This window comes from Protobothrops mucrosquamatus, unplaced genomic scaffold (genome assembly GCF_001527695.2).
Source record: "Protobothrops mucrosquamatus isolate PMUCROS unplaced genomic scaffold, P.Mucros_1.0 scaffold46, whole genome shotgun sequence".
In the NCBI taxonomy this organism is placed as follows: Eukaryota; Metazoa; Chordata; class Lepidosauria; order Squamata; family Viperidae; genus Protobothrops; species Protobothrops mucrosquamatus.
This window is the reverse complement of record NW_015386428.1, coordinates 1,149,933-1,163,063: the sequence shown is the minus strand read 5'-3', so window position 1 is coordinate 1,163,063 and position 13,131 is coordinate 1,149,933. Positions and strand designations below refer to the sequence as shown.

Genomic DNA, 13,131 nt, shown 5'->3' with positions numbered 1-13,131 from the left:
GGTGGAGGCAACGACTCGCTTCGCTCCCAAAAAAGGGAGCAAAGGCATTTGGGAGACGGAGGTTCCCGGACTCCGGAGGAGCACCCAATTTTCGCTCTCCCTAAGTTAAGGGAGAGCTTTTGGGGCTCTACTCCTATCCAGGAGTACTCACCTCGACCCCTTCGCCCGGGGCACAAGGTTCCAAGCCGCTGAACAGCTGGTGTCTGCTGTTCAGGCTGGCTCTGACGCCTTCCCAAGCGGACGGCTCCAAAAGAGCCGCCATCGGCGCGCCGTCCCACCGGAAGATTCCAAAGATTTACCTTTTGACTCAGGTAGGAGAAAGGCATTTTATTTTATGGTGAAGACCAAGTGGTATCATTGGCAGCCAGTACTGCTTATGCAATTGGGAGGCCTTTTCCAGGACAGAATGCGTTTTTCTGAAATAATTTTATAATTTTTAAATCTCCTCTAATGGCTTACCTAGGCTGTGAACTCCTTGGATGCAATATCTAGACATGAATAGGGATTGTTTCTTGAGGTCCTAGTTCCATTTAATAACTTGCTTTTTGCCCTCATGCTTTATACTCGTGCTAAGCTTCCTTCCACATGAGAAATTCAAAGCCGCACTTTATTTCTGCCTTTCTGCTGTGCATCTTGACAAGTCAATATGTGGTGCTTATCTTTAATGGTTCTACTGGCAGGTTTCAGTTGCTTGAACTCCTACAGGATATGAGTCATATGAACCATTGAAATGTTTGTATTCTTTTGCCTGAGAAACCATAATATGACCTGAGTTACATGAATGTTAACCATCAGAAGAATGAAGAAGGTGTCACTTCCCTGTGAAGTCTTGGTCTCCTCGCATGGGTACCATGATACATGTGTTAGCAGTTGTTCAAATAAGGCACAAAGCATTTTAACCTTTAATCAGCACCTTGATTTAGATTCAGAAGTGTATTAATAACCAGTGGAGTTTTACTAAGTTTCTGTAGTGTGTGTCCAGAACTGAGCAAGGGGGTGTATTCTGCATGGGTTTAGATTTCTGATTACTTTTCAGGGGTAGTCACATGTAATAAATATTGTCTGATATGGAGAAATTGTTAAGCTGGGATGTGGGGAGGCTCAGGACAATACGTTTTCTCTAGAGAGCTGCCTTTGGCTAGTTAATTGACCGGCACTCTTCTTGCTTCCTAGTTACGCTGTTATTGCCTACGGATGTGCCAGTTGCCCTAAACTGACTTGTGAGAGAGAAGGCTGCCAGACTGAGTTTTGCTATCATTGCAAGCAGATATGGCACCCCAACCAAACCTGCGACATGGCCCGCCAGCAGAGAGCGCAGACTCTCCGGGTGAGGACAAAGCACACCTCAGGCCTCAGTTACGGACAAGAGTCTGGTCCAGGTATGTATTTGAGAGCTCCTGGGTCTTTGCTACTGTGAAGATCATCAGAGAGGTGATCCTGAGACTCTGACGTGGTCAGGCATCTCCAGCAACACTAGTGGGCAGAATGCATATGTACTGTATAATCTTCCAGGCAAGTCTTTCGTATGCTGGCTGTTCCGGAGCTTTTATTGCACGTTCTTGTTCTCCTGGCTGGCAATTACCGGCAGGGGCGGACTCAGGTTTCTGAAGGGGATTCCCAATATATAATCAGAGAGGAAACAAAACCTTTTGTGAAAAAAAGCTACTCATTAATGCATATAATTTTTCTTGATGAATGGCATCAAGCATGCTATCTTGAATTCCATGGAAGAAGGTATTTATTACATTTAAATAAATACTAAATTGAACCACCCTTTCTTTTTACTTCTCAGTTTGTTATTGGTCTAAAGTGTCTCTACCTACTTAGAGTGCATCTTACCAGTGCTTTTGAGGAGCACATTAGGATTAAACTGGATAATAAGGGTGTTCTAAAAATCCAGGTCTTTTACTTATTACTAGATCACTAGTTTCCACCTGTTCCATTAAATTGGGCAGGAGAGGCCTCCTCTTGATCCATTTGTGAGGTGGGACTCAGGAACGCAGCCCTTTCTGCTGTGCCTGCCCTCTGGAAAACTGTCCTGCCCAAAGTTCAGTGGGCCCCATCTCTGCTCCCCTTTTGGAAAGCTCTGAAGGCCTGGCGCTTTCCATAGGCGTGGGCCCCAGGAGAATAACCAGGTGCACAATCTTGGAAAGGGATGTTTGAGAGCCACTTTGGGTTAGTTAGCTGGGAGTAGATATATTTTTAATATACCGTCCATTTATATTGTATTTTAATTTCTATTAATATCTCAGGATCATATTGGTGAGATGGGTGACCATATCATCATTCATCATCATTTTAGCCATTGTCCATCCACTGCAGGAAGAAGGCCTCTTCTGTATGTTTTCAACCTTTATGGTCCTGAGCTCAGTATAAATAAATAGCAGCAATATAATTGTACGGGTAGATGGAGATTTCCTCCATAATATATTGTATGTACTTCTCCATAATATATTCTATTCACTGGATGGAACTACAAAGGAGGGGAAATCCACAATAGTCTATTACAGCTAGCCCTCGACTTATGACCACAATTGAGCCAAAATTTCCTGCTGCTAAGTGAAACATTTGTTAAGTGAATTTTGCCCCATTTTATGACCTTTCTTGCCACAGTTGTTAAGTGAATCACTGCAATTAAGCTAGAAGCCTGGTTGTTAAGTGAATCTGGCTTCCCCATTGACTTTGCTTGCAAAAGGTGATCACATGACCCTGGGACACCACAACCGTCATAAATACTACCAAGCATGCGAATTTTGATCACGTGACCGTGGGGATGCTGCGCTTGTAAGTGTGAAAAACGGCCATAAGTCACTTTTTTCAGTGCCACTGTAACTTTGAACGGCCATTAAATGAACTGTTGTAAGTTGAGGACTACATTTCCAAATATTCTTGGTCTGAATCTTTGAAAAAGTGGCAATTTCCAATAAGACATAATATACTGAACCTGTATGTCAAGAACAGCTTTGTGTTCTCATGGTATTTAAAATGCAGAAGCCGCCTTATAGCAGGCTAAATTTATCCCTGCCCGAAGGCTCTGTTTTCCATGTGGCCACTTTTATGCCAGCTTTTGCCCAGAGGTCGATGTTTCTGATCTTTCTTAATGAGCACAAGTGGATCGCCGCTGAGCCTTTTGTCTTTTGCAGTCTTGTCAAGTAGATCAGAAGCACGCAGGACCGTCTTTTAATGACTAAGGCTTGATGCTCAGTACAGTCAGACTCAGAGTTTCAGGCTTTCAGACGATGCGAGCTTGACTTGTCTGTTCAGAGAGGGGTGGGCCAGAAAAAGTAAAGGCTCAAGGATTCCTCTTCTTCTTTCTTAAAACGAAACAGCTGATTCATTTCTGGTTCCTTGCTGGAATCTCTTTAACATGCACAGTTAAGAAGTTGACTAGTTTCCTTTTCACGTTGGCAGCCGATGACATCAAGCCATGTCCACGCTGCAGTGCCTACATCATCAAAATGAACGACGGCAGCTGTAATCACATGACCTGCGCTGTATGTGGCTGCGAGTTCTGCTGGCTGTGCATGAAGGAAATTTCTGATTTGCATTACCTCAGGTAATTTGGTTGGAGAGCGTGTTGTTTTGTTTCACTAGCTGATATTTGCTTTTGCCTTTTTGTCTCCCCAAAACCTGCCGCTGTGAAATCACACCATTGGCATTGTTGTGAGTGCAGCAAAGTGATCCCAATGGTCGTATTCTTTCACCCAGAAATTAAAACTTTGGGAGACAACAATGCTGGGACAGGGAGCAATTCCGACTGAGGAGCTACTCGGTTCCTCTGAACATTCTTTCAGTCCTTTGGGAAAATAGATTTGATAGAGCACTTGTAGCCTAGGTGTGACTCTGGATACCTGAATTCTCTGTGAAATCTCTTGCAGTCCTTCTGGTTGTACCTTCTGGGGCAAAAAGCCATGGAGCCGTAAGAAGAAGATTCTGTGGCAACTAGGAACATTGATTGGTGCCCCCGTGGGGATTTCTCTGATTGCTGGCATTGCGATTCCAGCCATGGTCATTGGAATCCCTGTTTACGTTGGGAGGAAGGTAAGCATGAGCAGAGCGGCAAGGAGGCATTTTATAAGTCTTACAGATTGTATCTAATGAAAAGGAACAGGGTGGTCAGCTTTTAGAGAGTGTTTAATGTTCAAGAAAAAGGTGCCGTATGAAAACACAACGTCTGGGGCAGGAATTAACTGTTAATTCCATATACATTTCATTAATGATTAAAAAAGAACATTGCTGCAAATTCTTGTGATACTATTGTTTGCTGATTTGGATACAGTGTCATTTTGATCTCTTCTGGGTACTTCAGCCTTTTTTCTTTTTCTAGAGATAGCGCATGTGTCTTCAGGAGTACTACTGTATATATACGGCATCTCTATACTGATAATCTTTTCCAGGTTTAATTCTTATTTATTCTTGATTGTTTATGCACCAGATTCACAGCAGATACGAGGGAAAGAAGACCTCCAAACACAAGAGGAATTTAGCTATCACAGGTGGAGTAACCTTGTCTGTGATTGCATCCCCTGTCATTGCTGCGGTCAGTGTTGGTAAGATAAATTTTTCTTCTCAAGTATGTGCTAGTGTGCTTGAACTATTACTTTGCTCTGACTGTTTTCAGAGTGACTGTGATCCCCGTGCCAGCATAAAAGTTCTGGATCTGAATTACAGACAAGCCTATTTAAAATTCAGATGCAATTCTGCAATTACAGGACTTCATACAACTTAAAGGGGGTTTTCATGTTTTTTCTGGTAGAAGAATTACCGTACCCTATTTGCTCATACATTCCTAGTCAGGGCATCTGACTCTTTAAGGGGCCATCACTGAGAATTTTATTAGCCAAGTCAGAGGAGCATTCCTGTTGAGTTTTCCCCATTTTTTGATAATTCAGATAACTTTTGTTCAATTTAATCGGAAGAAATTATAGTGGGATTACACAGGTTGGTAGGGAATACATTTAAGGTGCTACAAAATAGTTTTGCGCAGGATGAGTGCAGTTGCTACTGTGTTTGCTTGAGAAAAGGAACCCATACGGGCTCTGAAGTTCCCCTATTGTCAGTTATTTTGGTAAATCACACTCCTTGCCTTGGAGAACACTCACCTTCTCTTTGGTCAGATTTCAGGAGGGATTCGGCCTCTTCCCTCCAGCTGCATCGTCTCCTGATTCTGCTTCACCCCTCTGTGGCAATTTCTTTGGGCCTGCTGAGAATTTTTCCTGCTTCCGGCGCTGCTTTTTGTGCCTGCCCTTTGGGGCCAGGTGTCAGAAGCGCGTCACTGCTCTGGTGTGCTGTTCCTGAGCATACTTGGTGTCCAGAACAGGGCGGGCGACTGACCTCTGAATGGGCAGAACTTGGTATTGTAAATCAATGGCTGGGGGATGTGTATGAAGCCTAAAAAGAGGCCTAGATTATTTGAAAGAACTGCCAAGAAATGGACACGTGTGTGTTTGTTGCTCAGTGGTTTTGCCTGATGGTGTAATCTCTCAAGCAACAAAAGGAGGTTCTGGGACTGCCTGCGCTTCATGGCCTGGCACTGGCCACTCCTTATCTAGGCAAACCTGAAGAGCAACCTTGAGAAATGGGACAATGGAAGCTCCAAGGAGGAATTTTGCCTTGTTCAGCCTTTGCCTCAGTCAGCCTCCCACTCAAAACTCTTTGCAGATTTTCTTTAGCTGCTTGTTCCATGCAAGCAAGCTGCACCTTTATCTTTGCCAGCCTTCTTGGATAAGATGGACTAATCCTGCTTTACTGTAAGGCTATATTAATAGAATCTTGTACTGTAAGTCTGAAAGGACAGACCTCTCGCCTTCCACTTTTAACTATTTGCTCCATCCTTCTTTCCTTTTTCTCCTTTATGAAAAATGCCGCCATCTTAAAAGGAGAGCCCTAAAAAAAGTGCTAAAATAGACGAAACCTTTATGTTTCTGTCATTGGGAGACACTGGTCCAGCATTTACTTCTCCAAAACACTTAATTTCTTTTTCCCACAGAAAGTCTAAGATCCTAAAATGCAGCAGCAGCTCAGAATTTAAAGTATTCCACCTTCTGCATTTGGCTGCGAAATCACGCTTGCACAAAATCTCTTATTCTGAAGTTGAAAACTAATATAAATAATTAAAGGATATGATCAAATTCACAATTTAAAAGTTTATTAAACTATGACTGATATTATTGGATTTTTATATATCATTTTGTCTTGATTTAATAAATCGTTTTCTGTTTGGCCAAAGTAGTTTAGAAAGAGGCAGTTTATAACTATTTTATATTGTCATAAGCTATAGAGTAAATTATATATTAAAGTTCAGTTTCTCTTTCAATTTGATAGCATGTCATACTTTCTGTGAACAAGGGAGTGGACAGAATTAAACCAGCCTCTTTAATCAGCTTAATGTGCTGATTAAAAAAGGAAGGAATTACAGCAGGGGCCTTCAAACTTGGCCTGTTTATGACTTGTGGACTTCAACTCCAGGCACACTGGCTGAGGAATTCTGGGAATTGAAGTCCACAAGTCATAAAAGGGCCAAGTTTGAAGACCCCTGAATTACCGAAACTGGAAGAACCCAGGTCATTCAATCTAAAAACACAACACCCAAGTAAAAAATATATATCTTGGCATGGCTATGATCAAAAGAGAAAGTCTTGTTGCCAGAACCAAAGATCAGAAATCAGAAATTGGTACCAGCGATAAACAGCTGGCAGGAAGCAGCAGAGTCATCGCTGCTTGGAAGGCAGATGACCGGCAGAGCCCTTTTATTTTGGCCATGTAATCCTTTATTTCCTTACAAACCACCCTTGTTTCCATGCACGAATTCATGTGTTGCCTTTTGAACACGTTCTTTTTTTTCCAATTTTTTTTTTCATCCTTGGTTTGTGCAGTGGTTGTTACCTTACGTATATAGATTTTTTCTCATTCTCACAACCTTTTTCCTTTTATTCTGCCATGCATAAATGATACTAACAGGGCATGATTATTCCTGGATCTAAGTTTCAATGTTATTGGAATCATTTCCCCCCCAGAGGTTTTAATGACTAAATAAAATCTATTAGCAGAAAAAAAAGGCAACAAATAGAAAAATGCAAAACTGTTTAACAGTCAAATGAGCTGTGTGGATTAAGGAAGGCAGGTGGGACCAACGCACACTTCTTGTGTAACTGAGCAAATGGCGGTGTGGAGCCGCCTGGCTCCATCCCGACTACATGCCTAGCACATAGCTGTCATTTGTGGGCTGAGTGGTTAGCTTGCTGTCCAAACGCAGGACGTTCCATAAATAAATCTGTTATAACTGATAGGGGTTTTATTTGAGTATAGAGAAAATACGGAGGTCTTATGTTGCAAAAGGGATCCAGTTCTGATCCTATGTTTGAAATGCTGCGTTTATCTGTAGGCTCTGATTCTTTTCTCATTGGAGTCGTGCTTCTTAGTAAGTGAGCCTGCATGGCATTGAGGCCTTGGAGTTTTTAGACACACGAAGTGTTGGTCTTTAGGCTCTGAAATGTGACCCAAATCACTCTTTTCATGTGCTCTAGACAGCCAAGATCTGTGATACCACTTAACATACGCTTTTGTTGCTGTTGTTCAAGACTAGCCTATTATAAACAAGGTTATACTTTAAGGTTGTTTCCAACATTCTCCTTAATCGGGGTATTTTTTTAAAAAAAATACTGTCCTATTATTATCACATAACTGAGTGTGTTTTCTGAAATTCAGTTTTTTATAAATTGAGACTTTACATTCTGTCTGCAAACAGCCAATGATTTTTTTCCCAAGGATAGTGACATCATGCTTCTTACTACCAAGGCAATCCACCTCCATACTGTATGTAAATACTGAGGAATCTCCTATTTGAGGCTCCCTTGGCCTCCTCTTGGCAGCGTTCCCCAACCTTTCCGGGTTGGTGCCCAGGGAAGAGGGGATGGTTGTGTCAGGGGCAGGCCCGCCTGCCCCGCTGGTTGTGTCAGTGGGGCTGCACGTGCACCCGTACCAGCCTGCCACGCACGTGGCCCAATTGCGAATAGGCCACGGCCCTCACGTTGGCCACCCTTGTTCTAAGGCATTGGGGGTGCAAAGAGCCTCGTGTTCAAGTTCAAGCCAGTTGGAGTATCAAATTTAGACAGGAAGGAAACAAATGAAAGGAACAGGCGACTGACACATTTCTGCTGTTTGTCAAGTAGCCACCAGTGCAGGTATTCCACCCCACCCTTTCCCACCATTGGCATCTATAGTCTAGTTATGGACACATCCCAACTGGCGAGAAAGCTCAGGGGCCTTAAGCCTTTAGGACAGTCTGGCAATGCTCTGTGTGGGAAAGCAGAGACGAACACCCATTTACCAGCAAAAAAAACCTCTCTCCCATTTTAAGATAGTAAGATAGTATATAAGATAGTACTTGCACCACCAGGGGTTAAGATAGGGCAATGCATTTGTAACATTACAGAATTGGATTGCAGTCTACAGTCCCATTGGTCCAGGTTCAGAGATGGAATATCTTCTGTGAACAATTGGTATCAGTTGCTGAGATGCACTCCTTTGGATGGAAAAGCCTTTTCTTTCCTGCAGGACTCTTGCTGTTTACTGATAGGCATCCTTTGTTCCTAGGTATTGGTGTCCCTATCATGTTGGCCTACGTGTATGGAGTAGTTCCCATTTCTTTGTGCCGAGGAGGAGGTTGTGGTGTCAGCACAGCCAATGGAAAAGGGGTTAAAATTGAGTTTGATGAAGATGATGGGCCAATTACAGGTAAAGAAGTAGCCCACTGTGGTCATAGTCTTGGGGGGAGGGTACTCAGGAATAAGGAGGGCAGTACTGGCCAGTTTCTAGGGGCAGCTTTGGAGGGGTGAGGTCATTCTTACACAATAAATTTGTAAAGACAAGTAGAGAGTTCCTACCGTGCCGGTAAACCATATTCTACATTTTTTTATCACTCCCCCACAAAAATATTTCTAAATTGCCCAATTATAGCTCTTCGGTATTCATTTATCTACTTGATTTATGTAATCACCCATCTAACTTTTATGTGGCTCTAGACAGCTTTACAATAAGACAAAGAAAACAACATGGGTCCAATCTAATCCATCATCCATAGAGCCAGGAAACAGGCTCTAACCCCCCCACCCCACCCAGGGCCCCAGCCTCAAGCACAAAGCCAGTATTTTTACTTCCTGGGGTGCAATTCCACCTGGTTCCTCTTGTTACTCTAAGGGGGCCTCTGGCTAATCGCCTTCAGTTTTGTGCTGCTTCACCTTCTTCTCCTTCTTAGTGGCAGATGCTTGGAGGGCACTCAAGAACCCCAGCATTGGTGAGAGCAGCATTGAAGGGCTGACAAGTGTTTTGAGCACCAGTGGAAGCCCCACCGATGGGCTCAGCGTCATGCAGGGCAACTACAGTGAAACAGCCAGCTTTGCTGCGCTCTCAGGAGGCACTCTAAGCGGTGGAGTCCTTTTAGGAGGGAAAGGAAAATACAGCCGGTAAATATTCTTGCTTGCTGAAGTGTGTGTGTGTGTAAGTGTGTGTGTAAGGGGGGTGCGTGTGTGCATGTATGTGTTGTAGGAGCATGGAATCTGGGACCACATATAGGTGGAAAATATGACTTTGATTCTGTTGTACAGCGCCCAACTTAACTAGACCATGATATAATGGGCATAAATAGCAATGAATTGGCTACTTTTCTGAGAACTAGAAGGCTTCTGTAGTTTACCATTAATTTGGTTCAGGGGCGAGAGAGCCGGTCCTGAACCAAATGTTTATGGCCATTTTTTCTCTGCTCCCAAGTGAAATGCAGACTCTCCTCCTGAAAACTGTGAGCAGTGGAGAAATTGTCTATAGCAGGGGTAGTCAACCTTGGCTCTTTTATGACTCGTGGACTTCAACTCCCAGAATTCCTGAGCCAGCTGTGCTGGCTCAGGAATTCTGGGAGTTGAAGTCCACGAGTCATAAAAGAGCCAAGGTTGACTATCCCTGGTCTATAGAGTGTTGAGCAAAGTGAGCTGCGTGGGGAGAGTGGGAGCGGCGGGCCCAGGTAGGAGGAGGTTGCTTCTTAGGATGAAAGAAGTAAAGCCAAAGTTCATCCAAATGGATAATGTGAACAGGAGAATCCTAAAACCGAGCCGTGTGACGTTCAGTTCTTTGTGGATGTCTCCACTCGTGGTTTTCATGTAATCAGAACCACATTGTACTTCAGTTAGGCGGGTCTGGGGAAACATCCTTACGCCAATTCCTTTCTCTTGGTCAGGCTGGAAGTGCAGGCTGATGTGCAGAAAGAGATCTTTCCAAAGGATTCGGTCAGCCTCGGAGCCATCAGTGACAATGCGAGCACGCGAGCCATGGCAGGCTCCATCATCAGTTCCTACAATCCCCAAGACAGGTGAGCCAGTCTAGCTAATAGTGCGGGAGATAAAAATCTGTCTTCTTTAGAGAGAGCTTTTATACAACTTAGCTTTGTCAAAAAGACATTCTTGTTTTTGCTATGTGTGGCTAGAAAACAAGAAGGCACAGAAACATTTGGGTTAGAGTAAATAAGTTTTCTGGTATCAGTGCAAAATTTGTGCATATTATATGTTTTGCCTCAGTAGCATCAGGTTCTGTGCCAGATGATAATAATCTCACATTTGTTGCATAAAACTAAGGTCCGTGTTTTCAAGATTCCAAAATTCTGCAAGTCAATTAAAATTGGGGAAAGCTCCCTAAAACGTATGTGATGGTTCACACGCTGGTATATATTTTATTATTCTGTCCTTTGTGCAAATCTTATAAAAAGCTTAATTTGAATGAGCCATTCAGCTGCAAGACTTCCTGTAGTGGGAAGGGCTGTGCAGGGAGGGGAAGTGAACTCTATAGGTGGGTTCTTCTCCCTTCCCATTGGGTGGTGGCCATGCCTAAAAGTGTGGAATATGCAGAGCAGCCAATAACTCCAGCCTAGTAAGGGAGGGAGGGAGGGATTTGGTTTGTTGGTGGATAGCAGATAAAAGGGTGTTTTGGCAGGGCGTCACTAAGGACCCTTTTGTATCCCTAATTCTTTCTTGAAAAATGTGCATATGCATGTATATGCATATGCATAGGTATATAAAATTAATAAAATAGTTTTTTAAAAATGGAAATTGCAGGTTGGTCATGACTTCTTTGCTCCCAAACAGAATATAGAAAGAGCTGCCCTCGCTTTGAAAGCTACAGTGACAGGGCGAAGGGGGATCCACCGTGCGTGTTCCTACTAAATTAGCTTTCCATGCCCTGGGAGGCTTTGATAGAGGGAGGTGGCCAATGTGCACTGCTCCCATAACACATTTGGGGCGGGGCTACACTCATTCCTGCCTGCTTCCTGCCTGTCCTCAGAGTAGCATCTGTGTACTAGGATAAGACAAGTTAATCTTACAATTTATTAACCTTGTTTGTAACATGGAGCTTCACATGGTGCACTTTTCCCACAGAGAGTGCAACAACATGGAAATCCAGGTGGACATAGAGACTAAGCCCAGCCATTATCAGCTTGTTAGTGGAAGCAGCACCGAGGATTCCCTCCATGTCCCAACCCAAATGGCAGAAAATGAGGAGGAGGAGGAGGAGGAGGAAGAGGAGGAGGAGGAGGAAGAGCAGCAAATATGCAACCACCAAAGCTGTGAACAGAAGGACTGTGTGGCCAGCAAAACCTGGGACATCACTCTGGCACAGCCCGAAAGCATCCGCAGTGACCTGGAGAGCTCGGACAGCCAATCTGATGATGTGCCCGACATCCCCCTGGATGACTGCGACTCCCCCTTTCCCCAGACTGCTGCCTGCCTCCACCCCCCCAGTGCCAGAGGGGCTGGGAGCCCAAGTGCCCGCATCGGCCACTGTGCCCAAGCAGACGGACATCGGCCGGAGGAGAGAACACTGGAGTGCCTTGAGGCCCGAGGATGAAGCCCCTCTCCCCCCCTCCCTCCCCCCCGGCTTTTGCTCCTGGTTCCCTGGGGGACTGCCCTGATCTGGACTCCGGGGACGTGGCTTTTCTTACATGAGGATAAAACCTCGGTTTTCTTTTTTTATTTATTGATTTAAGCGCTTGGTGATGCTCAGTGAGTTGTGTAAGAGTGTACATAAATGTGTGCGTGTATATTGTATGTTTGCCAAACACACACCTAAAGAATGCCTTTAATAAATATTACTGTTCCATTCTCATTGGATCCTGTTTGCCCAGTGAATTTGTCTGGATTTTCTGTTAGACACTTTTTTGCTCCTGAAGCTCTTTCCTTGAACACCCCCCCTTCCTTCCCCCCCGCCCCCCCCCCGTGTCAAAACATGTGTATTTGCTGCCCCCTAGAGGGCTTTGCTCCCTTTTAGGGGTCTGTTGCCTTCTTTGGGCTGGTATCCAACAGGGTCCGGATGCTGGGTTGGAGCAGGCGACCTGGGGTCTCTAGAGGGTTTGGGGGAGTTAGGGGGCATCAGATTGTTCCCTGTTCCTGCTACCTGGGATTCCCTGTTTTCAGATTTGGGGACTGGACTTGCCTAACAGGTCAGCCCTGAACCTGAAAAATAAAATAACAGTTCAATCAATCAGAATAGAGCTGGAAGGGATCTTGGAGATCTTCTAGTCCAGCCCCGTACTCAAGCAGGAGACTCTATACCATTTCAAACAAGTGGCTGTCTAGTCTCTTCTTAAAAATTTCCAGTGATGGAGCACCCACAATTTCTGGTGGCAAGCTGTTCCACTGGTTAATTGTCCTCACTGTTAGGAACTTTCTCCTTCATTCCAGGTTGCTTCTCTCCTTGTTTAGTTTCCATCCGTTGCTTCTTGTCCTGCCCTCTGGTGCTTTGGAAAATAAATTGACCCCCTCCTCTTTGTGGCAGCCTCTCAAATACTGGAAAACTGCTATGTCACCCGAGTCCTTCTTTTCTCTAGACCAGCCAAACCCAAATCCTGCATCCGTTCTTCATATGTTTTTGTCTTCCGACCTTTAATCATCTTAGTTGCTCTTCTTTGCACTTTTTCCAAAGTCTCAATATCTTTTTGTAATGTGGTGACCAAAATTGGCTGCAGTATTCCAGGTGTGGCCTTACTGAGGCTTTACAAAGTGGTACTAATACTTCACATGATTTTGATTCTATGCCTCTGTTTATACAACCAATTATTGTATTAGCTTTTTTGGCTGCTGCCCCAGACTG

General features: G+C 44.1%; 1 protein-coding gene across 1 annotated transcript in view; it reads left to right on the top strand.

Annotated features, from left to right (window-relative positions):
- The window catches only part of RNF19B (ring finger protein 19B), a 20,474-nt gene extending 8,573 nt beyond the window's left edge, over positions 1 to 11,901 (top strand). The window contains exons 2-9 of the mRNA XM_015811651.1: positions 1,174 to 1,379; positions 3,412 to 3,556; positions 3,879 to 4,041; positions 4,436 to 4,550; positions 8,596 to 8,736; positions 9,257 to 9,464; positions 10,229 to 10,360; positions 11,421 to 11,901. Coding sequence (XP_015667137.1) covers positions 1,174 to 1,379; positions 3,412 to 3,556; positions 3,879 to 4,041; positions 4,436 to 4,550; positions 8,596 to 8,736; positions 9,257 to 9,464; positions 10,229 to 10,360; positions 11,421 to 11,889 — 1,579 coding nt within the window. The 3' untranslated portion in view covers positions 11,890 to 11,901. The remainder of the gene's footprint in view (positions 1 to 1,173; positions 1,380 to 3,411; positions 3,557 to 3,878; positions 4,042 to 4,435; positions 4,551 to 8,595; positions 8,737 to 9,256; positions 9,465 to 10,228; positions 10,361 to 11,420) is intronic.
- The last annotated feature ends 1,230 nt before the right edge of the window (positions 11,902 to 13,131 follow it).